Source organism: Symphalangus syndactylus, chromosome 5 (genome assembly GCF_028878055.3).
Source record: "Symphalangus syndactylus isolate Jambi chromosome 5, NHGRI_mSymSyn1-v2.1_pri, whole genome shotgun sequence".
NCBI lineage: Eukaryota > Metazoa > Chordata > Mammalia > Primates > Hylobatidae > Symphalangus > Symphalangus syndactylus.
This window is the reverse complement of record NC_072427.2, coordinates 80,883,003-80,910,907: the sequence shown is the minus strand read 5'-3', so window position 1 is coordinate 80,910,907 and position 27,905 is coordinate 80,883,003. Positions and strand designations below refer to the sequence as shown.

General features: G+C 39.0%; 2 protein-coding genes and 1 non-coding gene across 6 annotated transcripts in view; all 3 read right to left on the bottom strand.

The window, feature by feature from the left end:
• Positions 1-13,768, bottom strand: part of LOC129483161 (leishmanolysin-like peptidase) — a 37,861-nt gene extending 24,093 nt beyond the window's left edge. For both annotated transcript variants that reach the window (XR_010120764.1, XM_063639229.1), the window contains exons 1-3: positions 13,680-13,768; positions 12,433-12,540; positions 9,112-9,188 (exon numbers count right to left, since the gene is read on the bottom strand). Coding sequence is in view for 1 of the 2 variants with exons in the window: in XM_063639229.1 (XP_063495299.1) it covers positions 9,112-9,188; positions 12,433-12,498 (143 nt within the window). In the remaining variant the exon portion in view is untranslated. The remainder of the gene's footprint in view (positions 1-9,111; positions 9,189-12,432; positions 12,541-13,679) is intronic.
• A 91-nt stretch (positions 13,769-13,859) lies between these two features.
• Positions 13,860-27,905, bottom strand: part of LOC129483159 (structural maintenance of chromosomes protein 2-like) — a 37,342-nt gene continuing 23,296 nt past the window's right edge. Inside the window, exons 10-11 of one of the 3 annotated variants that reach the window (XM_063639221.1) lie at positions 24,291-24,385; positions 21,490-21,682 (exon numbers count right to left, since the gene is read on the bottom strand). In XM_063639221.1, coding sequence (XP_063495291.1) covers positions 21,622-21,682; positions 24,291-24,385 — 156 coding nt within the window. In that variant the 3' untranslated portion in view covers positions 21,490-21,621. Of the gene's footprint in view, positions 13,930-21,489; positions 21,683-23,156; positions 24,386-27,905 lie in introns of those variants that run through there. The other 2 variants (XM_063639222.1, XM_063639220.1) reach the window with 2 other exon arrangements.
• Positions 14,165-14,271, bottom strand: LOC129483595 (U6 spliceosomal RNA). The gene has a single exon (XR_008658118.1). It is a non-coding gene; the product is annotated as a U6 spliceosomal RNA (small nuclear RNA).

The following is a 27,905-nucleotide window of genomic DNA, read 5'->3' as shown; positions in this document are numbered from 1 at the left end:
GGCCCAGATGTTTCACTGGAGAATTCTACCAAACACTTAGAGAAGTATTAACACCAATTTTATACAATCTCCTCCAGAAAATAGAAGAGGAGGAAACACTTCCTACTTCATTTTATAAACCTAGTATTACTCTGATACAAAAACTAGACAAAGATGTACAAACAAGAAAACTTTTTTCTTTTCAAAGAAAATGGTCAGAGATAAAGAGGGGAATTACAAAATGATAAAGGAATCAGTACTCTATGAAAATACAACAATACTAAACATGTGTGCACCTAACTATAAAGTGTCAAAATATGTAAGCCAAAAATGGATAGAACTGCAAGACGAATCCACTATTATCACACAGACTTTAATATATCCATTTCTCAGAAATGGACAGATGCAGCACGCAGGAAATCGGTAAGGATATAGTTGAACTCAATAGCACGATTAACAAACTGGATATAGCCTGACTCTACAGACTACTTCAACCAAAAACAGCAGACATTTTTTTTGAAGCTTACATGGTGCATTCACCAAGATAGACCACATTCTGGGCCATGAAACACACCTTAACAAATGTAAAAGGGAAATCATACAATGTTCTGCTCTCTTACGATAATGGAATTAAACTAGAAATCAGTAACGGAAAGATAGCTGGAAAATCTCAAAACACTTGGAAATTAAACAAAGCACTTTTAAATAATACAGCAGTCAAAGAAGAAATCTCAAGAGAAAGTTAAAAATATTTAGAACTTGAAGTGACATAAGTTTTTAATTAAAAAAAGAGTAGAGAAAAATATTTGGAACTAAATCAAAATCAAAATGAAGCATGATAAACACCTCATTATATACTGGGATTTATTACTTCAGAGTATTATATAAATTATTTATTTATTTATTTAAAGATGGGGTCTTACTCTGTTGCCCAGGATGGAGTGCAGTGATGCAATCATAGCTCACTGCAGCCTTGACCTTCTGGGCTTAAGTGATCCTCCTGCTTCAGCCTCCTGAGTAGCTGGGACTACAGGCATATGCCACTATGCCCAACTCATTTTTGTATTTTTGGTAGAGATGGACTTTTGCCACATTGTCCTGGCTGGTCTTGAAGTCCTGGGCTCAAGCAATCAGCCTGCCTCAGTCTCCCAAAGTGCTAGGATAACAAGTGTGAGCCACCACACCTGGCTATAAATAATAATTTAAATCAAGCCAATATTAAGTATGACAGGGGAGCCCGTTATTTGTGTATTTAGTAATAACTTTTTTTTTTTTGAGACAGAGTCTCACTCTGTCCTCTGTTGCCCAGGCTGGAGTGCAGTGGCGTGATCTCGGCTCACTGCAAGCTCTGCCTCCTGGGTTCAAGCCATTCTCCTGCCTCAGCCTCCCAAGTAGCTGGGACTACAGGCGCCCACCACCACACCTGGCTAATTTTTTGTATTTTTAGTAGAGACAGGGTTTCACCGTGTTAGCCAGGACGGTCTCCATCTCCTGACCTTGTGATCCACCCGCCTTGGCCTCCCAAAGTGCTGGGATTACAAGCGTGAGCCAGCACACCCGGCCAGTAATAACTACTATGTATTTTATAAATGTTTTTTTCTTATTATTATTTTTTAAATCTCTCTTACTGGAAGGATATATTTTGTTGTTGTTGTTTTGAGACAAGAGTCTTGCTCTGTCACCAGGCTGGAGTGCAGCAGCGCGATCTTGGCTCACTGCAAACTCTGCCTCCTGGGTTCAAAGTGATTCCCCTGCATCAGCCTTCTGAGTAGCTGGGATTACAGGCACGTGCCACCACGCCTGGCTAATTTTTTGTATTTTTAGCAGAGACAGGGTTTCACCGTGTTAGCCAGGATGGTCTCTTATCTCCTGACCTCATGACCCATCCACCTCAGCCTCCCAAAGTGCTGGGATTACAGACATGAGCCACCACACCTGGCCAGGATATATGTTTTTCAAAATGTGTCAGATTTGAAAAGGATAAAGTTTAACTGACATAATACAATTGTTCTGAGAGCCTTACCTATTAATTAAAGGTAAAAATAATTGGAGAAAAAGAGAAAACTCCAGATCTATATTCATCACGAATATAAAAACAAAAATCTACAACAAAATAATAGTACATAGAATTCAGCAACATACGGAAATAACTATATGCCATGACCAAGTGGTGTTTATTCCAGGAATGCAAGGGTGATTTAATATTTGAAAATCAACCAATGTAATCCACTATATCAATAGGCTAAAAAATTACAAGATTATGCATATTAACTAAAGTAGAAAAAGCATTTGACTGAAGGTAATATCCATTCATGATTAAAGCTCTCAGAAACATAGGAATAGAGGGGTACTTTCTCAACTTGATAAAGAACATGTATTAAAAAATCTGTGGCTAACATTATATTTGATAATGAAAGATTGAATGTTTTCTCCAATGTTTACAGATTGGAAAACTCAACACAGTAAAAATGTCAATTTTCCTCAAATTGACCTACAGGTTTAATGCAACTCCTAGCAAAATCCCCGCCAGTTTTTTTTTTTGGCAGATACAGACAAGATTATTGTAAAATGTATATGGAAACAAAAAAGAATCAAAACAGCCAAAACAATTTTAAAATAAAGTGGAAAGAATCAGTCTACCCTATTTCAAGACTTATTATATAATTACAGTAATTAAGGACTCTGTGTTAGTGGTGGAGGCATAGACACATGCATCAGTGGAACAGAAGAGAAAACCCAGAAACAGATCCACCACAAATATACCCCCAACTGATTGTTTTTGCCAAAGGTACAAAAGCATTTCAATGAAAGAAAGATAGCCTTTTCAACAGATGGTACTAACACAGTTGCCTATCTGTACACAAAAAAATGAACCTTGATCTAAGTTTCCCAGCTAATACAAAAGTTAACTCCAATGAATCATGGACTTAAATGTAAAGTGTAAAACTATAAAACTTTTGAAAAAAATATATGAAAACTTTCAAGATCTAGAGCTTGGCAAAGACTTCTTAGACTTGACATCAAAGACATAATAAGAGGACAAACTGATAATCTGGACCATGGACTTAAATATATAGTGTAAAACTATAAAACTTTTGAAAAAAATATAAGAAAACTTTCAAGATCTAGAGCTTGGCAAAGATTTCTTAGACTTGACATCAAAGACATAATAAGAAGACAAACTGATAATCTGGACTTCACCAAAACTTAAAAAACTTGCCCTACAAAAGCCCCTGTTAAAAGGATAAAAAGACAAGCTATGAACCAGGAGAAAATATTTGCAAACCACATATCTCACAAACGACTAGTATCTAGAATACATAAAGAACTCTCAAAACTCAACAGTAAAAAACAATCCAATCAGAAAATTGGCTTAAAAGATGAAGAGACAATTTGCCAAAGAGGATATATAATTAGCAAGTAAGCGCATGAAAAGAGGTTCAACATCATTAGCCATTAGGGAAATGCCAGTTAAAACCAAAATAAAATAACACTATGCTCCTTATCGATTAAACAAAAAATTGTGACAACACCAAGTGCTGACAAAGATGTGGAGAAACTATATCACTTATACATCGCTGGGAGGAATTAAAAAGTTTAGCAGTTTTTTACAAAACTAAACCTGCAATTACTTAATGAGCCAGCAATTCCATTCCTGGCACTTTTTTTGGAGAAATAAAGACGTTCACACACAAACCTGTACATAAATGTTTATAGCAACTTCATTCATAATAGCCCAAAACTGGAAACAATCCAGATGTCCTGCAAAGTGTGAATGTTTAAACTGTGGTATATCACACTGTGGAATACTAACTACCAATAAAAAAAATCAAATTATTGACATATACAACCTGGAGGAACCTCCAGAGAATTATGCTGAGTAAAAAAAGCCATGCCCAAAGTTCATACAGTATGAATTCATTTATTTAACATTTTGTTTTTTGGGTTTTTTTTTTTTTTTTTGACACAGCGTCTCGCTCTGTTACCTAGGCTGGAGTGCAGTGGTGCAATCTCAGCTCACTGCAACCTCTGCCTCCTGAGTTCAAGCTATTTCCCCTCCCAGAGTCTCCCAAGTAGCTGGGACTACAGGTGCCTGACACCACATCAGGCTATTTTTGTATTTTTAGAGGAGACAGGATTTCACCATGTTGGCCAGACTGGTTTTGAACTCCTGACCTCAAGTGACCCACCCGCCTTGGCCTCTAAAAGTGCTGGGATGATAGGCGTGAGCCAGCCTGGCCAACGTGGTGAAACCCCATCCCTATTAAAAACACAAAAATTAGCCAGGAGTGGTGGCACATGCCTATAATTCCAGCTACTCAAGAGGCTGAGGCACAAGAAGCGCTTGAATCCAGGAGGCAGAGGTTGCAGTGAGCTGAGACTGCGCCACTGCACTCCAGCCTGGGCAACATCCTCACAAGCATTCAGTGTTGTTAGTGTTCTGGATTTTTACCATTCTCTTTTTTGTTTTGAAACGAGTCTCTGTCTGTTGCCCAGGCTGGAGTCCAGTGGCTCGATCTCGGCTCATTGCAACCTCCACCTCCCAGGTTCAAGTGATTCTCCTGCTTCAGCCTCCCAAGTAGCTGGTATCACAGGCATGCATCACCACGTCTGGCTAATTTTTGTATTTTTAGTGGAGACTGCCATGTTGGCCAGGCTGGTCTCAAACTCCCAACCTCAGGTGATCCACCTGCCCCGGCCTGCCAAAGTGCTGGGATTACAGGTGGGAGCCACCACACCCGGCAGATTTTTACCCATTCTAATAGGTGTAGTAGTTGTTTTAACTGGTAATTCCCTAATGACGTATCATGTTGAACTTCCTTTTTTTGAGACAGAGTCTCACTCTCTCACCCAGGCTGGAGTGCAGTGGCGTGATCTCAGCTCGCTGCAAGCTCCACCTCCCGGGTTCACACCATTCTCCTGCCTCAGCCTCTCCGAGTAGCTGGGACTACAGGCACCCGCCACCATGCCGGGCTAATTTTTTTGTACTTTTAGTAGAGACGGGGTTTCACAGTGGTCTCGATCTCCTGACCTCGTGTCTGCCTGCCTCGGCCTCCCAAAGTGCTGGGATTACAAGCGTGAGCCACCGGGCCCGGCCGAACATCTTTTCATATGCTATTTGTCATCTGTACATCTTCTTTGGAGAGTATCTATTCAAATCCTCCACCCATTTTTAAATTGCATTGCCTTTTTACTATTGAGTTGTAAGGGTTCTTAAAAGTATTCTGGACACTAGACCCTTATCATATAGATGACTTGCAAGTATTTTTTCCCATTCTGTGAGCTGCCTTCACTTTCTTTCGTTTTTTTAAAGAGACAGGGTCTTGCTATGTTGCCCAGGCTGGACCCAAACTCCTGGGCTCAAGTAGTCTTCCCACTTTAGCCTACAGAGTAGCTGGGATTGCGGGGATGATTACTCCAGGTGTCTGTTCTTTGGTTTTCATGCCAACGCACCTCAGCAGCTCTTTTCACTGTCTTGAGTGTTCTTTAAAGCACAAATGTTTTTCAAATGTTTTTAATTCAGTGAAGTCCAAGTGTTTTTTTTGGTTGCTTGGGCTTCTGGTACAGTGTTAAAGAAATCATTGCCTAATTTGATGTCATGAAAATGTACACCTGTGCTTCCTTCTAAGCATTTTGTAGTTTCAGCTCTTAAATTTAGGTTTCAATCCTTTTAAATATATATATATTGCTGGGAAGTGAAGCCTCTGTCTAGAAGGCAGAAACAGGTACTTTCTTTTGATCCATTTTTAGTTAGTTTTTGTACATCGTGTACCATAGGGGTTCATTCTTATGCATGAGGATATCCAGTTGTCCCAGCAGTATTTGTTTAAAAAACTATTATTTTTCCATTGAATGGTCTTGGCATCTTTGTCAATACCTGAACTCTTAATTACTATAAATACATGTGTGTACTTTGGTCATGATATATTTCTTACTGTTTAAGACACTGTGCCAAAAAAAAACTTGTAAAGGATACTATGTAAAATGTGTGAAGACCTTCAGGCAACAGAAAGGACCACTTTAGATGCACAGAGATAGACTTACTAAAGCTACTATAGTAATGTAGTCAAAAGATAATTGTGGCCTAGATAAAGGCAGTAGTCACCAAAAAATACACAGACCTTAGCAATACTGAAGAGCTAAAAATCAGCAAGATTTGTGATTGATTGGATGTGAGAAATGGGGAGAGGGTGTCATCAAGGATGACTGTCAGCTTTCTGAATAGATGGATGATATTATTTACTGGGAGAAGCAACTTAGTTAAGCTACACTTAAGTCTTATGCAGTGCATACTAATGACTTTTCAGGGTACTATTTTCTACCTCCTAAAGGTAGAAAAATGCCCCCAATTTCTTTGTTAGGCAGAATGCTACATTTTTTCCTTATCTTTCTTCCTTTGGGATAAGGAAAAATTAAGAAAGTATATGACTTCTGTAGATGCTTTGTCTGAAAACAATGCCCATGAGGTATGCACTTACATCTAACTTCTGCCTTTCTCTCTCCCTCCGGGATGGCTCTGCCTCCTAAACGACAGAGATATGGTAACCAAAAACTCTGAACTTCTTCAACTTCCTGCTTCCACTTACAACATGGCTTGTATTCTCATTCCCATTCTTTCTTCATGAATTAACGGACAGGGTTGTGTCTTTCCTCCCATTCAAGTTCTCTCTTGGTTTTCTGGATCCCACTCATCTTGCATCCTCAGGGACAAAGCTGTGCTAATACCCTTTCTTACCTATATCTTCCTCTGTCATTTAAGCAGCTCACCCTATTGTGGCAGGCCTCCATTACAACTTTTTCAGCACTGACTGAGTGGTTAAGTTAAATATTAAAAGCTAAAAAAGTCAATGCCCTTATACAAAGGCTGGAATGTAACAAAAGCCCATGGAGAGTTTTGCCTAGGCCTTTCCTGGGCCTTAAGGCATGACAAAATAACAGCACTCACTTAGGATTAAACAAGTTTTATTGGGGGTGTGAAGAAATGCCACAGGCCTCAACAAACAAATTCACTGGTGGTCTGAAGGAACTCCCCAAACCTCCATGACTTAACAGGAGACAAGATAAGGGTACTCAGCCCTCAGCCCCACACCTAGACCCATTTAGATTGAGTAAATTTACTGAGGCAGAAGAAGGTCTTCAGGACTCCAACCTTATAGATTAAAAGAAGTTAATCACTTATGTCTTTAGATGAATGCACACTTACACATAGACATATAGCTTAGAAGGTATATAAGCTCTGAAAAACTTTGTAGTTTGGTCTGGCAATAATTTCCAGGCCTTTTCCCTTTAAGCGATTACAGAAATAAAAACTCTTTTCCTTCCCAGTTCATCTGCATCTCGTTATTGGGCCACGAGAAATGGCAGCCCGGCCCTCAGTTTGGTCCAGGAACACTATGAACTTCTCAGTCTTTCCCATTTTTATTGAAACTGTTCTCTTGGTCAACAATGACCTCAAGCCAGGTGCAGTGGCTTGCAACTGTAATCTTAGCTAATCTGGATGCTGAGGTGGGAGGATCTCCAGGCCAAGAATTCAAGACCAGCCTGGGCAACACAGAGAAACCCTGTCTCTAAAAAAAAATTTTTAACAATTAGCTGGCCACCATGATGACATGGACCTCTAGTCCCAACTACTGGATAGGCTGAGGCAGGACGATTCCTTAAGTCCAGAAGTTTGAGGCTACAGTAAGCTATGATCACACCATTGCACTTCAGCTTAGGCAACAGAGCAAGGTCCTGTCTCTTAAAACAAACAAAAAATAATGACCTCTATATTTTAAAATCCTTATACCTTTGAACTCTCAACAGCAAAGGTAGTATCAACAATTTTCATTGTTTTAATAGCACCTCTACCATTAATTTTCAAATTTGATTCCACTTTCTAATTTTCTCTCAGACTGTTAGAAAAGAGGTAAGAATCCTACTACTAAAGCAGCTTTAATTTTGTTTGATATGTAGGGGTTGTATAAAAGATTTCATTTAAAAACAGTATTTCTGCCAGGCGTGGTGGCTCATGCCTATAATCCCAGCACTTTGGGAGGCCAAGGCAGGAGGCTTGCTTGAGCCTAGGAGTTTGAGACTAGCCTCTTCTTATTAGAAGAAGAAAACAAATGTGGAATATGATGAGGTTTCTCTTAAAATAATCTGATCAATCTTTTATTCTTATAATTCATAGTACCTCCTCCTTTTCTCCTTTTTTTTTCCTTTTTGTCTTTGTTAGATGCCCAGGCATGCCACAGTACCAGCTCACATTCCTTTCCTTATTTGGAAAGAGGACTAACTTTCTAGCTCATTACAGACACCCCTTGCCTTTCCTCTCCACTTTCTTTTATGTGCCCACCTTATCTAAAAACACCAAATGTTTAGCCAAAACCGGGATTAGTTTAGATTGTACGACCTGACCCTGGCCAATTCGGAAAGGGTATAGGGGCAGGACTTGCATCAGGAATAAAGGCTCTTGTGCCCCTTTGTTCGGGTGTGCTCTCATGGCAACTGGCCAAGGAGGCACCCCTCTGCGAAGAAGTAAAATTGCTTTGCTAAGAATCCTTTGTTTGAGTGTTTAACTTCCATACGATTTTGAGTGTTATTCCTAACATAAATAGTATCAGGGATTTTTGTCCTAATTATTATCATGCTTCAGAGCCTCAAACATTTATTGAGGCCAGGTGAGGTGGCTCACGCCTGTAATCCCAACACTTTGGGAGGCCAAGGTGGGCAGATCATTTGAACCCAGGAGTTTGTGAACAACCTGGGCAACATGACAAAACCCTGTCTCTACTAAAAATACAAAAAATTAGCCAGGCATGATGGCACGTGCCTGTAGTCCCAGCTAATCAGGAGGCTGAGGTGGGAGAATTGCTTGGGCCTGGGAAGTCCAGGATGTGGGACTGCCACTGTACTCCAGCCCGGGCAACAGGAGTGAGACTCTATCTCAAAACAAACAAACAACAAAAGTATTTATTGAATGAATGAATGGAGCTGGTATAAATAATGGACAGCTAACTATAAAAGATTCAAATAATTAATAAGTGTATTTTGCTTCAGCATAAAATGCCAGCATTTTCTTAAGCTATAATCTCAGTATTCATTTTATTTTAATAAACAATTCATATCCTATTCTCACAGCTGTCTTACCCAGTGTCCTCCATTAATGCCAGAGTGATTCGAGACAGTACTTGATTCTGGGTGTGAGAACGAGTCATTGCTTCATTCTGAAAATAACAGATTTTAATTAGAAGACTAGATTCTCTGCAACTCCTAATACTTTCTGTAATTCCTCTGATATATATTTAAAATGTTTCAACTGTAAGAGGCTGACAAGACATTCACTTAAAGTGGTGAAATACATAAACCTTTAAAATGACTAGACTGAGCCTTGAAGTGAAATCTATTTTCTGCCCTAAGTGTTACCATTGTGCACAATTCCCTCAGAATGGCAGGCAGCTGGCATTTAGAACTCCGTGATGAATTTAAGAAAAATCTATAGGGAAACAGAAATACTGTAGAAATATTATACTCTCCAGGTAAAGAAAAGTGGGTGATTGAGGCAAATGCACAGATAATTTGGGGTCAGGAGAACACTTGTCGGAATTACACAGAAAATGTTTTCATAACCTTCAACTCTGTGACCACAAAAACATGCACTAATATGCAAAACAAGTGTGACAGAATCATGGGATAAAAGGATTTACCTGAAAGGTCTAAAATATCATCAAGGTCTACCATCTACCCAATATTTTAATTCATATCATGCAATTCCTTTCAGGAGGTCACCTAATGATGAGGACGTCACTGCCTCTTACGGAGCATATTTCATCTTTGGGCAGCTCTGATTATTCTTTAAATCTTTCCATTGAACACCAGATGGCCATCTCAAGTACTGTGATACCATACTTTAAAAAAAAATTGTTCAAGGACACAAAGTTGATTTGAGAGAAGTTAATGAAATTACTACTCTCAGAGCTTCTGCTGAAAAGCACATTTTCATTTCTGGCCAATCTATAGCTTTCTAAAGGGAGTCACTTGAGAAAATGTCTTAAGGCAAAAAAAAAAAAAAAGAAAGAAAATTCCCATGGGAGGAATAAATGTATGTGTCTTCTATAAAAAAAGTTTCCATCGTTGTTACTTTGTGGTCACCTTGACAAGAACAGTAACCACAAGCATTCATTTCATTCTTTACCTAATTTTATTAACTTTAGGCATGATGTATATAAGCTGCAACTATCTATTTAAGCAGATCTCCAAAAATAAAAAATAACACATACACCCTTTCACCCAGAAATTCCACTTCCTGGGATTCATTCTTTCTATATAAATAAACCTGACCTTGGGTTAACTCTCTAGTTCTGTTCCCCTGGAAACCTAATAAAGGTGAATGTCGACTGTGTTACCAGGTAACAGTACCTAAGAAAAAAAGACCTCCTGATATGCCTCTAAACTTGGGACGACTGCAAATAAACATGGAATACCTGTTGGTAAGACACAGTTTGGATCTGGATTCCCCTGTGTGCAGTCTATGGGTATGTCCCCTATGGGATCTGGAATTTAGACCTATGCAACTGTTAAAAAAGATATTAGTTCCTATTTGGGACATGATCTTTCTAAGCCAGGCTGGTTCTCCCATCTGTCTACTTCGGTCTTGTGCTCTGGTACTTGAGCTGCACAGGAAGGGAGAGAGGCACAGATGACAGTCCCTCCACTGCTATGTGTAACACATGAGAAATGCCTGGCTCTACTCTGCTGGCATGCTGTGTGTTCCTTCTAACATCCATCTCTAAGGAAATCTATCCTCAATATGGCCTGATTAGGTCCTGTGGGTTTGACTGTTTAGTTGAATCTAAAAGCAGCAACTGAAACCCCACCCTGGGAAGGCAAGGTATCACAGATATAAATATGTTGCTCATTACATTTTCTAAAATACAAAATTTAAGACATAGTTGTTCATTAACACAGAACCAACATGCTACATTCATATAGAAAAAAATAAGTAGGTCCAAGTATACAGTTTATTTTGTGAAAGGATGTGTTTCTGCGATGTGAATGAGTTAATGTGAAATCAGTAAATAAGGGAATGGCATCACTGTAACATGGAATCACATTGGTTCATTGATTTTTCCCTGCATGTTACTATTTTGTGATGAAGCCTAAACACAAACTATACTAAGACAGCTAAACACAGCAATACAAGAATGCTGTACTGTGTATAGTGTGTGTTTACTCCACCTGCTTTCTCTTTGTTCAGTGTAGCCAGAGGCTCTGCTTGGAAGTGTTTACTGTATGGTTCTCACAAGTCTATGTACATTTTACCCTTGTCCCCATTACTCAGATTTACAACTCCCCATACAGCTACCATGAGTTATTGTTACTGCTGATGTTGAAGGTAAAGAAATACTAGAGCAGCCAGGTGAAGTGGTATATGCCTATAACCCCAGCACTTTGGGAGGCTGAGGCAGGTGGAATGCTTGAGCCCATGAGTTTGAGGTCAGCCTGGGTAACATGGTGAAACTCATCTCTACTAAAAGTACAGAAAGAAAATTAGCTGGATGCGGTGGCACATGTCTGTAGTGTCAGCTACTCAGGAGGCTGAGGTGAGAGTCACCTGAGCCCAGGAGGTTGAGGCAGCAGTGAACCGAAATCACACCACTGCACTGTAGCCTGGGCTACTGGAGTGAGACCTTGTATTAAAAAAGAAAAGAAACGGAGAAGGAGAGGGAGAGAGAAGAGAGAAGAAAGAAGAGAAGACAAAAGAAAAGAAAAGGATAGAAAAGAAAAGAAAAGAGAAAAAAGAAAAGAAAAATACTAGAGTAGGCTGGGTGCAGTGGTGTGTACCCGTGGTCCCAGCTACTTGGGAGACTGAGGCAGGAAGACTGCTTGAGCCCAAGAGTTTGATGCTATAGTTTGCTATGATCGTGCCTGTGAATAGCTGCAGCACTCCAGCCTGGACAACACAGTGAGGCCCTGTCTAAAAAATAAAAAAAAATTAATAAAAGAAATACTAGAGTAGATACAGGACTTCATTTATTGGAAATCTGATGTCTTTTTAAACTGAGCTTATAGTTCTACATGACTTGTTTCTGTTAGTGATCTGTTTACTTGTTTTTCCCACAAGTCTTGTTATTTTTAGTGTCCAATTTTGAAGAAAAAGGTTTTTAGGAAAGCATACATTGCATTATAGCAGAAGCACCTATAGTGCCTTGGAAAAAGTGAAAAAAGTTGCATAAATATGTGAACCCATTAAAAAATAAACAATTCTGTGTGGTTTGCACAGACATACATATACAACATTTATGAAAAGTATATACCAAAAACTTAAAAGAGTGATTTCATCTGGACAGTGGATCTCGAGAGCTGAAGGGGTAAAGGGACAAAACATTTAAAACCTGTTGAATAACTTTTGCCATAATTATGAATTATTCTTATTAAATAAAGTCTAGTAAAATTTAAAAACAAACTGACCTCTAATAACCTTTTTTCCCAATGGTTGAGCTCAATGCACCTACCACCTTGATTTTCAAGTTCCATTTCCTCCAGAACTGGACAATTAAAATGTTTTCATGCTTCCTCCTAAGAACCAGAAGAAAAATCAGAAGAAAATATGGTACAAAAGTACCATAAGATAATGGCAAACTTTTCATCACATGAATATAACATTAAAAAATTACTTTCTTGAGAATTTCTTTTTAAAATATGGTTTTTAATATAATTAAATATTTTGATGCAGTCACACTTTTCTTTGCTAACAAATTACTACTTCTCTTAGTGTCTTTTCCTCTCTCTGAAGATTTTCACTTTTGTACCATATAGCTAAAAAAAGTTACAGACCAGTATGATTGACAGTTGTAACTCATGTTAGTAACAATTTTACAATTTTTTATTTTATTTTAAATTGACAATCTATAATTGTATATATTTATAGAGTGATGTTATGATTTATGAACAATGTGAAGTAATTACATCAAGCTAATATATCCATCATTTCAAATACTTATTTTTTGTGAGGAGAACATTTTAAATTTACTTTCAGTTTAAAAATATGCAATACACTATTCTTGCATTTTTAGTAGAGACGGGGTTTCACCGTGTTAGCCAGGATGGTCTCGATCTCCTGACCTTGTGATCTGCCCGCCTCGGCCTCCCAAAGTGCTGGGATTACAGGCGTGAGCCACCGCGCCCGGCCGCAATACACTATTATGAACCGTATTCACCATACTGTGCAATAGACCTCAAAAAAAAGAAAAAAAAGTATTACTCCTGTCTGTGATTTTGCGCCGTTTGGCCACCATCTTACCATTTTGCGCAACCCCCAGCCTCTACAACCACTACCCGCTGCTTCTGAGTTCAATAGTTTTAGATGTCACATGTAAGTGAAAACATAAGGTATTTGTCTCCCTGTTCCTTTTTAAGCATCATGTTCTCCAGTTTCATCCATGTTGTCACAAATGACAAAATTTCCAGACTTTTTAAGGCTGAATAGCATTCCACTGTGATAAGTGGTGCCAACTTCCTGTGCAGTCCAATATCTGTGTATAACTGTTGATTTCCCCATAACTTAACTATTCATAGCCTACTGTTGACAAGCCTTACCAATAACATAGTCAATTAACACATACGTTGTATATTTTATGTATTATGTACTGTATTCTTACAATAAAGCTAGAGAAAATAAAATGTTATAAAAAATATCATAAGAAAAATATACTCACTATTCATTAAATGGAGGATAAAGGTCTTCATCCTTTTCTTCACCCCCATCTTCACATTGAAGAGGAAGAGCAGGAGTTGGTTTTGCTGGCTAAGGGGTGGCAGAAGTGGTAGAAGTCCACAAATAAGTGTACCTGTGCAGTTCCGACTTACGTTGTTCAACGGTCAATTGTATATAACCCGTTTTCTTTACCCATTCATCTGCTGATGGACTGTTAGGCTGATTCTGTAATGTGGCTATTGTAAATAGTGCTGCAATGAACATGGGAGTGCAAACATCTCTTTGACAAACTGGTTTCAAATCTTTTGTGTAAATATGGAACAAGGATTATTGGATCATACGGTAATTCTATTTCTAGTTTTCAAAGAACTTCCATACAGTTTTCCACAATGGCTGTATTAATTTATACTACCACCAACATTGTACAAGGATTCTCTTCTCTCCACATCCTCACCAACACTTGTTACCTTTTGTTTCTTTTCTTTTTAAAATACGCAATGCTTCATGAATTTGCATGTCATCCTTGCACTGGGGCCATGTTAATTTTCTCTGTATCATTCTAATTTTAGTATTTGTGCTGCCAAAGCGAGCACTCTTTTGTCTTTTTGATAATAGTCATCTGACAGACATAAAATGATACCTCATTGTGGTTTTAATTTGCATTTCCCTAAGGATTAGTAATGTTGAGTATTTTTTCGTGTACCTGTTCATAATTTGCATGTCTTCTTTCAAGAAATGTCTATTTAGGTCCCTGGCCCATTATTTAAATGGGCTATTTGTACAAAGTTGTTTGCATTCCTTATATATTTTGGATATTTTTTCTGATGTATGGCTTGCAAATATTTTTTCCCAATTTGTAGACTGTCTCTTCACACTTTTGTTTCCTTTGCTGTGCAGCAGCTTTTTTGTTTCATGTAATCCCATTTGTCCATTTTTATTTTTGTTGCCTGTGCTTCTAGGGTCCAATTCAAAAACTCATTGCCCAAACCAATGTCATGTAGTTGTCCCCTTATGTTTTCTTCTAGTAGTTTTAGTTTCTTATGTTTAAATATTCAATACATTTGGAGTTGGTTTTTGTATATGGTGTCAGATAAAGATCAAATTTCATTCTTCTGCGTATGGATACCCAGTTTTCCCAACATCATTTATTGAAGAGACTTTTTCCCATTGTGTATTCTTAGCACTTTTATTAAAAATCAATTAACCACAATTGATTAATCCTAATCAATCAAGTTAATCATACTTTATTCTGTTCCATTCATCAATGTGCCTATTTTTATGCCAGGAACATGAAATTTTAATTATTATTCCTTTGTAGTATAGTTTGAAATACTACAAAGCTAGAGGCATCACACTGCCTCAATAGCTTTGTTCTTTTTGCTCACGATTGCTTTGGCTATTTGGGTTTTGTTTTTTGCTTTTTTTTTTTTTCAATCTTTCATTTTTTTTTCTTATACTTTAAGTTCTAGGGTACATGTGCACAATGTGCAGGTTTGTTACATATGTATACATGTGCCATGTTGGTGTGCTGCACCCATTAACTCATCATTTACATTAGGTATATCTCCTAATGCTTTCCTTCCCCCCACCCCACAATAGGCCCTGGTGTGCGATGTTCCCCTTCCTGTGTCCAAGTGTTCTCACTGTTCATTTCCCACCTATGAGTGAGAACATGTGGTGTTTGGTTTTTTGTTCTTGCAATAGTTTGCTGAGAATAGTGGTTTCCAGCTTCATCCATGTCCCTACAAAAGACATGAACTCATCCTTTTTTATGGCTGTATGGTATTCCATGGTGTATATGTGCCACATTTTCTTAATCCAGTCTATCATTGGTGGACATTTGGGTTGGTTCCAAGTCTTTGCTATTGTGAATAGTGCCACAATAAACATACGTGTGCATGTGTCTTTATAGCAGCATGATTTATAATCCTTTGGGTATATGCCCAGTAATGGGATGGCTGAGTCAAATGGTATTTCTAGTTCTAGATCCTTGAGGAATCGCCACACTGTCTTCCACAACGGGGAACATTTGGAAGTTGTTCAACCACAAACAATGGTTGAACTAGTTTACAGTCCCACCAAGTGTAAAAGTGTTCCTATTTCTCCACATCCTCTCCAGCACCTGTTGTTTTCTGACTTTTTAATGATCACCATTCTAAATGACATGAGATGGTATCTCATTGTGGTTTTGATTTGCATTTCTCTGATGGCCAGTGATGATGAGCATTTTTTCATGTGGCTATTTGGGGTTTTGTGTGTGTGTGGTTCTATATGAATGTGGACTTTTTTCCTACTTCTGTGAAAAATGACACTGGAATTTTGACAGAGATCTCAGTGAATCTGTAAACTGTTTTGGGTAGTATGGACATTTTAACAATATTAATTATTCTACTCCATGAACATAGGATTCCCTTTTATTTATTATGTCTTCTTCAGTTTCTTTCATGTAGTTTTCAGTGTACAGGTCTTTTATTTCCCTGGGGAAATTTATTCCTAAGAATTACTTTTTTTGGTAGCTATTGTAAATGAGATTGTTTTCTTTTTCAGGTAGTTTTCTGTTAATATATAGAAAACTACTGATTTCTGTGTGTTGATTTTGTATCCTGCAACTTTATTTATTAATCCTCACAATTTTTTTATGGAGTCTCTAGGATTTTCTATATATAAGATCATGTCATCAGCAAACACCAACTATTTCACTTCTTCCTGTCCTATTTGAATGCCTTTTACTTTTTTTTTTTTTAATTATACTTTAGGGTTTTAGGGTACATGTGCACAATGTGCAGGCTTGTTACATATGTATCCATGTGCCATGTTGATTTCCTGCACCCATTAACTCGTCATTTAGCATTAGGTGTATCTCCTAATGCTGTCCCTCCCCCATCCCCCCACCCCACAACAGTCCCCGGAGTGTGATGTTCCCCTTCCTGTGTCCATGAGTTCTCATTGTTCAATTCCCACCTATGAGTGAGAACATGCGGTGTTTGGTTTTTTGTCCTTGCGATAGTTTACTGAGAATGATGTTTTCCAGTTTCATCCATGTCCCTACAAAGGACACGAACTCATCATTTTTTATGGCTGCATAGTATTCCATGGTGTATATGTGCCACATTTTCTTAACCCAGTCTATCGTTGTTGGACATTTGGGTTGGTTCCAACTCTTTGCTATTGTGAATAGTGCCGCAATAAACATACGTGTGCATGTGTCTTTATAGCAGCATGATTTATAGTCCTTTGGGTATATACCCAGTAATGGGATGGCTGGGTCAAATGGTATTTCTAGTTCTAGATCCCTGAGGAATCGCCACACTGACTTCCACAATGGTTGAACTAGTTTACAGTCCCACCAACAGTGTAAAAGTGTTCCTATTTCTCCACATCCTCTCCAGCACCTGTTGTTTCCTGATTTTTTAATGATGGCCATTCTAACTGCTGTGAGATGGTATCTCACTGTGGTTTTGATTTGCATTTCTCTGATGAATGCCTTTTACTTCTATGGTCTGACTGCTCTAGCAAGGACTTCCAATACTATGTAGAAGTCGTAAGAGTGTTCTTACCACTATGTTCTTCAATACTCTGTAGAATGTAGAAGTGGTAAGAGATCTTAGAGGAAAGGCTCTCAATTTTTCACTAATGAGTATAAGGTTTGTTGTGGGTGTCTCTTACATGGTCTTTATTGTGCTGAGGTACGTTCTCTTTGCACTTAATTTGGTGTTTTTGTTTGTTTTGTTTTGGTTTTTTTTTTTTTTTTGAGATGGAGTCTCTCTCTGTCACCCACACTGGAGTGCAGTGGCCCAATCTTGGCTCACTGCAAGCTCCACCTCCCGGGTTCACGCCATTCTCCTGCCTCAGCCTCCTGAGTAGCTGGGCCTACAGGAGCCCGCCACTACACCCGGCTAATTTTTTTGTATTTTTTTAGTAGAGACGGGTTTTCACCGCGCTAGCCAGGATAGTCTCAATCTCCTGAACTCATGATCCGCCCGCCTTGGCCTCCCAAAGTGCTGGGATTACAGGCGTGAGCCACCACGCCCAGCCTAATTTGGTTAGTTTGTAACCATAAACAGATGTTGAATTTTGCTAAACGATTTTTCTGCATCTACTGAGACAATCATAGGGTTTTTGTTTTTCATTCTGTCAGCGAGATATATCACATTTATTGATTTGCTATGTTCAGCCATCCTTGCATCCTGGGGATAAATCTCACTTGATCATGACGGATGACCTGTTTAATGTGTTGTAGAATTCAGCTTGTTAGTATTTTGTCAGAAAATTTTTGTACTTAATGCTCATCAAGGACATTAACCTGTAATTTTCTTTTCTTGTAATAGCCTTGTCTACATTTGTTATTAGACTAATACCGCCCTGGTAAAAAGAGTCTGGAAGTAAGCCCTCCTCTTCAATTTTTTGGAAAAGTTTGAGAGGGATTGGTATTCATTCTTTGCTAAACATTTGGTGAAATTCAGGAGTGAAACTGGTTCTGGGCTTCTCTTTGATGGCCTACTTTTATTACTGATTCAATCTCATTACTCATTATTGGTCTGTTCAGATTTTTCATTTCTTCATGACTCAGTCTTCAAAGGTTGTATTTGTCTAGGAATTTGTTCATTTCTTGTAGGTTATCCAATTTGTTGATATGTAATTGTTTACAATAGTCTCTTATGATCCTTTGTGTTTCTGTCATATCAGTTGTAATGTCTCCTCTTTCATTTCTTATGTTACCTGCATCTCTCTAACTAAAGGTTTGTCAGTTTTATCTGTTCAAAAAATCTACTCTGGCCAGGTGTGGTGGCTCATGCCTGTAATCCCAACACTTTAGGAGGCCGAGGCAGGCAGATCACTTGAAGTCACCAGTGCCTCCTCTGTTGTGATACCTCTTAGGATCAGTGGTATTATTTCTATGAGTGATCATTTCACTTGGTATCTGTATTAGTCAAGGTTCTCCAGAGAAACAGAACCAATAGGATGTGTGTATATATATCTATATAAATGTGGAGAAAGATACGAGAGAGGAGGGGAGGAAGAGGTGTCCTTTTATTTATTTTTTTTTTTGAGACAGGGTCTCACCATGGCCAACATGATGAAACCCCCATCTCTACTAAAAATACAAAAATTAGCTGGGCATGGTGGCGGGTGCCTGTAATTCCAGCTACTCAGGAGGCTGAGGCAGAAGAACCACTTGAACCCAGGAGGCGGAGGTTGCAGTGAGCCGCGCTTGTGCTACTGCACTGCAGCCGGTGTGACAAGAGGGAAATTCCATCTCAAAAAAAAAAAAGTTGCTCAGTAGAATAAAACCTTGCTCATTGGGTTCTGTCTGTCCTTTGGTTAGAGATTTCCAGAGATAGGAAATAGCCCAAGAGCAGTGCAAAACTTTAGAAGTCAGACAGCTGTACACAGGCAAGAAAAAGGGGGAGAGAGAATAGCCATGGTGCCCAGATATTTGGCCCAGATATTCTGGATGTTTCTGTGAAGGTGTTTTCTTGAATGAGAGTAACATTGAAATCAGTGGACTCTGAAGTAAAGATCACCTTCCATAATGTGGGTGGGCCTTGTCCAATCAGTAGAAGGCCTTAAGAGAACAAAGACTGATCTCCCCTGAACAAGAAGTCATTCTGCCTTTGGACTGGAACTGCAACTCTCCCGAGTCTCCAGCCTGCTGGATTACCCCATCAGATTTGAACTCGCCAAGCTTCCACAGTCATGTGAGCCAAATCCTTAAAAGTTACCTCTTGGACAGGCGTGGTGGCTCATGCCTGTAATCCCAGCACTTTAGGAGGCTGAAGCAGGAGGACTGCTTGAGCCCAGGAGATCGAGACCAGCCTGAGCACACAGTGAGACCTGATCACCTCAAAAAATAAACAAAATTAGCTGGGCCTGGTGGTGGTGCGTGCCTATAGTCTCAGCCACTCAGGAGGCTGAAGTGGGAGTATCACTTGGGCCCAGGAGGCAGAGGTTGCAGCGAGCTGAAACCACACCAATGCACTCCAGCCTGGATGACAGAGTGAGACCCTGTCTCAAAAAAGAGAAAAAAAAAAAGAAAGGAAAAAGGAAAAGAAAGAAAGACATCTCTTCCTCCCCTCCTCTCTCATATTCTTTCTCTGTGTGTACATATATATAGAAATATACACACATCCTGTTGGTTCTGTTTCTCTGGAGAACCCTGACTAATACAGACACCAAATAAAATGTTAAGTCATTATAGAAATAGCACCACTGATCCTAAGAGGCATCACAACACAGGAGGCACTGGCCTAAAGCACTGGGTAGGATGGGAGCCGTGAGAGTCATTGCCAAGTTTCCATTTCCTCAGATTTCTCGTGGCCCATAGCTTTACTGCACTGCCTTTATATTACTTTTCCTACAATAGGCTCTAAAATAGTACAAGTTCTTAAATAATAATGATGAGTAAAGAAAGGACCACAATAAAGGAAAAGAACAGATGGCTCATGAGACATGAAGTTCAGTAATACTACAACAAGAGGCGTTACCAGGAGATACACAATAATACACAGTGTTGTTATCTCGAACATCCCATAATCTCGCCACTGTTTGAACTACTTTATCACTACATTGATATAATCCAAGACTGCAATTATAGAATTAAAACACAATTATTTTTGCAAATTCACAACTATAAATGTAAAAATATTTATATTTACTGTAAAGTCTTTATAAATATCAATATGAAATTAAAATATTTGAGAACATCCTATGTGCCAAGTCCAAACAAAGTACTTGATAAGTATTTTCCTTTCCACATTTTGTAAAATTTAATTTTTTGGTTGGGTGCAGTGGCTCACACCTGTAATCCCAGCACCTCAAGAGGCCAAGGTGGAAAGACTGCTTGAGCCCAGGAGTTTGATACCAGCCTAGGCAACACAAGAAGACCTGGTCTCTACAAAAAATTTAAAAACTAGATGGGCATAGTAGTACAGCCCTGTGGTTCCAGCTACACAGGAGGCTGAGGCAGGAGGATCACCTGAGCCCAGGAGGTTGAGGCTGTAGTAAGCCATGTTGATGCCACCACACTCCAGACTGGGTGACAGAGCAAGACCCTGTCTCAAAAATAACATAAAATAAAATAAAATAATATAACATAAAATTAGCCAGCATGGTAGTGTGTGCCTGTAGCCCCAGCTACTCATGAGGCTGAGGCAAGAAGATCACTTAAGCCCAGGAGTTCAAGGCTGCAGTGAGCTATGTTCAGATGGCCACACTCCAGCCTGGGTGACAGAATGAAATCCAGTCCAAAAAAATTTTTTTTACTTTTTATTTTTTGCTGAGACAAGGTCTGCCATGTTGCCAAAGCTGGTCTCGAATTGCTGGCCTCAAGCCATCTTTCTGCCTCGGTCTTTCAAAGCCCTGAGATTACAGGTGTGGGCCACTGCACCTAGCCTTGGTAAGTATTTTCAAATTTCATCTTTTCAACAACCCTATGAGATTATCGTCACTATTTTGCAGATAAAGAGACAAAAGTTCAGGGAGATGAAGTAACTTGTTCAAGTTCACATAGCTAGCACTTGGCTAAGATGACAATGAATTACTTCCTTTCGACAAATGTATTGGATGAAATGAAAACAAGTTCACAGACATATCCAAGTATATAAGGAAACAACCAACAAAATGCCGTATTAATTTAGTGGGAAAGTAGAATTTATCTAATAACTGTACTGTGAAACTGATTATCCATACAGATTAAATCCCTATTTCACCACATACAAAAATTCCAGAAAGATATAAGCAAAAATGACAGAGTAAAAACCTCTCAAAATTCTCTCCTATGAAAGCAACGAGAAAGCTACCCAAATTGGTGAAATCAACTTTTTAAACTTTGGAAATTAATCAAAGATTTACAGCAATGCAGAAAGCATTTATTCATGAAAAATGGATGAATCTCAGCAGAAACAGGAATTTTGTGGTGCTTTTCCATGCCCTCTCTCCAGCTTTCAGGCAGCCTTGCAAACCGACAGCCCACAATCATGGTGAAAACCAGCAGCCTGACAGCCACTGTAGCAGGCAGAACAGGGTTAATTGGAAAAACGAATTTAAAAACATGACCTAACTATGCATCTATAAGAGTCATAGTCTAAGAACACAAATAGGTGGAAAGTAAAAGGATAAAAAGATATACTACGTAGGCCAGGTGCAGTGGCTCACACCTGTAATCCCAGCACTTTGGGAGGCCGAGGTGGGCAAATCACTTGAGGTCAGGAGTATGAGACCAGCCTGGCCAACATGGTGAAACCCCGTCTCTACTAAAAATACAAAAATTAGACAGGCGTGGTGGCACATGCCTGTAATTCCAGCTACTTGGGAAGCTGAGGCAGGAGAATCACCTTAACCTGGGAAGTGGAGGTTGCAGTGAGCCGAGACTGCACCACTACACTCCAGCCTAGGCAACAGAGTGAGACTCCGTCTCAAAAAATAATAATAAAATAAAAATAAAAAATTAGACGAGCATAGTGGCACACTTTTGTAGTCCCAGCTACTCAGGAGGCTGAGGTAGGAGGATTACCTGAGCCTGAGAAGGTCAACACTGCAGTGAGCCATGATTATGCCACCGCACTATAGCCTGGGCAAGAGTGAGATCCCGTCCCCCTCCCCCCCCAAAAAAGTGTAAATCCAGCATAAAGATATAACAATTATAAACATATATGCACCCTGCAAAAGAATCCCAAAATACATAAATCAAAAAAAGTTTCAAATAGACTGAAGCTACAAATGTTAAGAAGTCAAATAATAATTTATTAGAATAAATGTAAGAGAATATTTTTATAATCTTTTGAGGCCTTAAAGCAACAAAGAAAAAAACATCTGGGTACAGTGGCACATGACCGTAGTCCCAGCTGCTTGAAAGACTGAGGCAGGAAGCTTGCCTGTGCCCAGGAGTTCAAAACCAGCCTGGGCAATATAGTGAGACTCCATCTCAAAAAAAAAAAAAAAAAAAAAAAGATGGATCAATTTAGAGATAAAAAACTTAAAAATTTTTCTATACGTGGCAAAAGTATGATAAATGAAGTAAAACAATAAACAACTAGGAGAAATATTTATAATCAACATGAAAAAGGGGTATTATCTCTAACTTATAAAGAACTCCTACAAAGTGATTAGAAAAGGAAAATTAACCTAAAAGACTGGACAAGGAAAATAAACAGGCATGTACAAAGAGAAAATGCAAATGGCTAAAACCTCACTATAGTCCTGGAAATACAACAATGAGATACCATCTTTCATCCATCAAATTGGGCTTAAAAAATAAAAAAGATCTATAATATCCAATACTGATAAACTGATAACAAGAGCATTCATATATGCCTGGTGGGAATGTGCTTTGCTATACCTTTTTTTAAAAAAAATGTAGTATGGCAGTTTCTATTAAAATTTATAGTGTAAACAGATTTTAAATCAGCAATCCCAGTTTGGGAAATCTATCCTGCATAAATAAAAGCACTACTACAAAAGTAACATATTTATCTATTATAGAAAACTATGATGGACATCAATTTTTTTTTTCCCTGTAACCTAAATCATTTTTTTCTGGCTTATTCCCTAGACTACTTCTGCCATTTTCCCTATAAATCTCTCATTCTCAGCAAAAGAACAGAAAACATAAAGAGGTTTTTCTTCTCCAATATTGTTTTATACAAATTTCAAACATACAAAACATTAAAAGAATTGTTTAATAAACACCCTCACAATCAGTAACCAGCTCACCTACATTCTGTAATTAACATTTTGTTATATTTGTTATCATGTATCTGTTCATCTACCCATGCCTTAAAGAGGCTGTTTTTAATTCCTTTATCTTTTTCCATGGCAAGGCAATGTTTAAACATATATAGTGAACAAAGCCAGCCAGAACATAAACAGTTTTTACCTTATTAATCACTCCAATCTCTCTTTACCATTCAGACTTCAGGATTAATAGTTTCCCCAAATACAGAGCTTAAAGCCAAATCCAATTCTTTTTATCTGTAGCAACTGAATTTATTACTCTATTTAATCTTCATTTTTACTGAAAGGTTTCTCTTTTGACAGTCTTGCTCTGTCACCCAGGCTAAACTGCAGGTGCGTGATTATAGCTCACTACAGTCTCAACCTCCTGAGCTCAACTGATCCTTCCACCTCAGCACCCTGAGTAGCTGGGACTACAGGCACACACAACCATGCTCGGCTAATTTTTCTATTTTTTTGTAGAGATAGGGTTTTGCCACATTGCTGGGCTGGTCTTGAACTCATGGGCTCAAGCAATTAGCCCACCTCGGCCTCTCAAAGTGCTAGGATTACAGGCACGAGCTGTTGTGCCTCGCCAGAAGGTTTGATGCTTTTGAGGAATATGCGCAATGCAAGAAAGCACTGCAAATTATCAGCTTAAGAATGGTTCTTGTGTGTGGATATCTCTCTCCTCCTTACTTACATCGTTATGTAAATATTGCCTATCTCAAAAGTTATGTTTTCATAAAATGGCCTCTTATATCCTATTTTGTTTTATTATCTACAATTTCCTTGGGTTTGCCGTAAGACATTATTATTTATGGCAGCTAATATGCTGTGATTCTCAGATTCTAGTCTTGGAACCCTTCTAATAGAGAACAAGAACGAAAATAAAAAATACCTATAATTAAAAAGTGGGAGGCCATCTGCAAATCTTAAAGTGAGAGGATTTTCATCTTTATCACGGTAAAATGCAAACAGCCCAGCAGAGAAACCCTGTAAGAAAAAGTTCAAAATGTCTTAATGTGAAAAATATCAATGCTGATTACAGGCCTGCGATCAAAAGAGAGGACTGATACCAACTGGGACATAAAAGCACCACACCAATGCTTCCGTAGGAACTTCTCACACATTGGAATGGAACAAGTAAGTGTTCCATATTTATAAATGTTAAATTCTAATTACTTGAAGTAAATATTTCTAATGAGAAATTTTCTAAAACACAGTATTTTCAATTTATATACAGTATAAATACTATAAACATCAATTACTGTGCTATAATTATATTTCCAGGCACCATTAACAGTTTTAAAACCATAAAGAGCACCAGCTGTTGTGTTTTTAATTCCTGTCTGCTGTGTGTGTGTGTGCGTGTGTATGTGTGTACGTTATGAAATGGTTCTGAAAGTCTGTCTGCGTCTTAAAGTTATTTTGGCCTTCTTATATATATATAGAAGAATCCTCCCAAAGTGCTGGGATTACAGGCGAGAGCCATCACTCCCAGCCCTTCTTCCTTTTTTGAGAATGTATCAGGTATCACTTCTGAACAAGAGCTGAAAAGATAAAAGCAGTACACTGAGATGCATGGCCAAGACTGACATTTGCTTACAATAGATAAACTTAATTCAAAATGTCTGTGAAGACAGGCATTTGTATGTGCTCAAATATACATGTAAAAAATTATTTACCTGATCATTTCCTTTCCTTTAATTTGAGAAAGTGGTAAGTCATCACTACTTTCTCCCTATAAGGATTTTCACATGGTTATCAGAAGCGGCAGCAGAAGGGCCGGGCACAGTGGCTCATGCCTGTAATCCCAGCACTTCGGGAGGCTGAGGTGGGAGGATCACTTGAGCCCAAGAGTTCAATAACAGCCTGGGCAACATGGCGAGACCTCATCTGTACTAAAAATACAAAAATCAGTGGGGCGTGGTGGCGCGTGCCTGTGGTCCCAGCTACTCTGGAGGCTGAGGTGGGAGTACTGCTTGAGCCCAAAAGGTTGCAACAGCAGGGGGCTGGACACAGTGGCTCACCCCTCTAATCTCAACACTCTGGGAGGATCACTTGAGCCCAGGAGTTTGAGACCAGCCTGGGCAACATAGTGAGACCATGTCTCTACCACACACACACATAAATTAGCCAAGTGCAGTGGCACATGTCTGCAGGCCCAGTTACTTGGGAGGGTCAGGTGGAATCACTTGAGCCCAGGAGGTTGAGGCTGCAGTGAGCCATGGTAGTGCCTTAAAAAACAAACAGCAGCAGCAGCCCAGGCTCTGCTGTATCTACATACTTTCATAGGCCTTTCAGTATCATTAACTCTTAAATCTTACAATTTTAAAGGAGGAAAAAGCTTTATAAATCTTTTTGTTTGTTTGATACAAGGCCTGCCTTTATCACCAGCTGGAGTGCAGCGGCACAATCTTGGCTCATTGCAGCCTCAACCTCCCTCGACTCAAGCCATCCTCCCACCTCAGCCTCCCGAGCAGCTGGGACCACAGGTGTGCACCACCATGCCCCACTAATTTGTGTATTTTTATTGAACATGAATCTAGGAATCCATATCATCTTAAAATGGAATATATGTATAAAAACAAGAACCTAATAAGCAGAAAATCAAGGCATGAAGGAAAGAAAGTAATGGTAGAATTTATCAAGGCATGAATAATCTGTTTCACCGTGGACAGCGTCCCAATAAACTCCTGAGGCTGGGTAGAGATCATATTTGGACATAGGTTAGCATATCCTGCTACTGGCCTGTCAAAATAGACTTGAATTTTTTAATTATATTCCAGAACAATATTTATTACAATATTTATTAACATATACTTCTCCATCAAACACTGCTCAAGGACAGAAAAATCTTTGCAAAATATCACATGTAATTTTGTATCATCACTGTCTTTTACTTTCAAGACATGTATCCTCTGCTTTCCTATGGCATGGTAAATCAACACCTGTTTCCACAAAAGGACATAGTTGATTATGCTATAATGCAAATTTTTGAAATATATCAATATAATACCCCAAAAAGAATGAACTGGAAGTCTCAAATTCTAACAGTATTTGACTTCAGCATTTCAGTATATCTACGGGCACAGAGACAAGCAGGTGAGCCACCATGTCCAGCCCTCTGCTGCTGCAACCTCCTCGGCTCAAGCCATCTTCCCACCTCAGCCTCCAGAGTAGTTATAAAATGGGGCAAAAAGTGAATGGTTCAGGTTACTGAAAGTTGCTGACCCTTCTTACCTCTGTTTGCTATTCCCTTTCTCCTGCTCCAACACTGCCTACATTCACATAAATATTTCTACCTTCCCATCATCTTCTTCCAAATTCTACATACACCCTTTAGAACCTACACACTTCGGCATCTCAATTCTACATCTTCTCTCTGTGTCTAGAAGCTGAGAGTCCAAGGGCAGACTGGGACTCAAGAGTCTAAAGTAATTCAGCTCCACCATGTGCCTACCTGTCTTTCAAAAGCTGAGGCAAATGAACAACGCTGAGGAACCCCAAGCTCAGTTCTCCTACCGCTATCTTAACATTTCACATAGCAACACCATAAAGCTCATTGAAGTATAACTGCCTATTTACAAAGTACATTTATCTTATTTAAATTTTTTAAATACTGTATATTTTCTTCATAGGTAACAGCAACAGACTTAGAAAAAGTATGAGTACAATTCATTTATTTAAAAATTGCCAGAGACCTCTGAAATATAAAACGGATTTCACATCCAGGCTTAAGACCCTTCGGGCGGTTCCTACAGCACTTAGAATAAAACAATCCTATCCGCCTCTCCAAGCCCTTTCCTGCAACACAGTGTCCACTGAAGTGGCTCCTGGCACTAGCAGGCACACATGGCTTTTGACTTGCGTAAGCTCTTCCCACATCTCTTTATTTGGCTAAAACCTATCGATGTTCAGCTTGCAGCTAAAGTTTCACTTTTTCAAAGAGGTCTTCCTTGCTCAATTGATCTACAAGATGTTTCCTCCTTTATTCTCCTCTATGTTGCAGCATTCTATTTATTTTCTACCAAGTATTTATCACACTTTGAAATCACATATTTGCAGGAACATGTAGTACCTGTCTCCCTCTGTAATCCGTAAGTTCCGTGAGGCAGGTACACATGTATGTTTTGTTTACCTAGTCTGTTGGCCACTCAAATATTCAGGAAATCAATTAAGGCAATATAGCAATTCTGAAGGAACGTTTCATTTCCCTGAAAAAGAATAACATAAGGCCAGGCACAGTGGCTCATGCCTGTCATCCCAGCACTCTGGGAGGCCAACACAGGCAGATCAGCAGAGGTCAGGAGTTTGAGCCCAACATGGTGAAATCTTGTATATACTAAAAATACAAAAATCAGCCAGGTGTGGTAGTGCACACCTGTAATCCCAGCTATTGGGGAAGCTGAGGCAGGAGAATTGCTTGAACCTGGGTGGTCAAGGCTGCAGTGAACCAAGAGCGCCACTGCACTCCAGCCTGGGCAACAGAGACATCATCTCAAAAACAAAC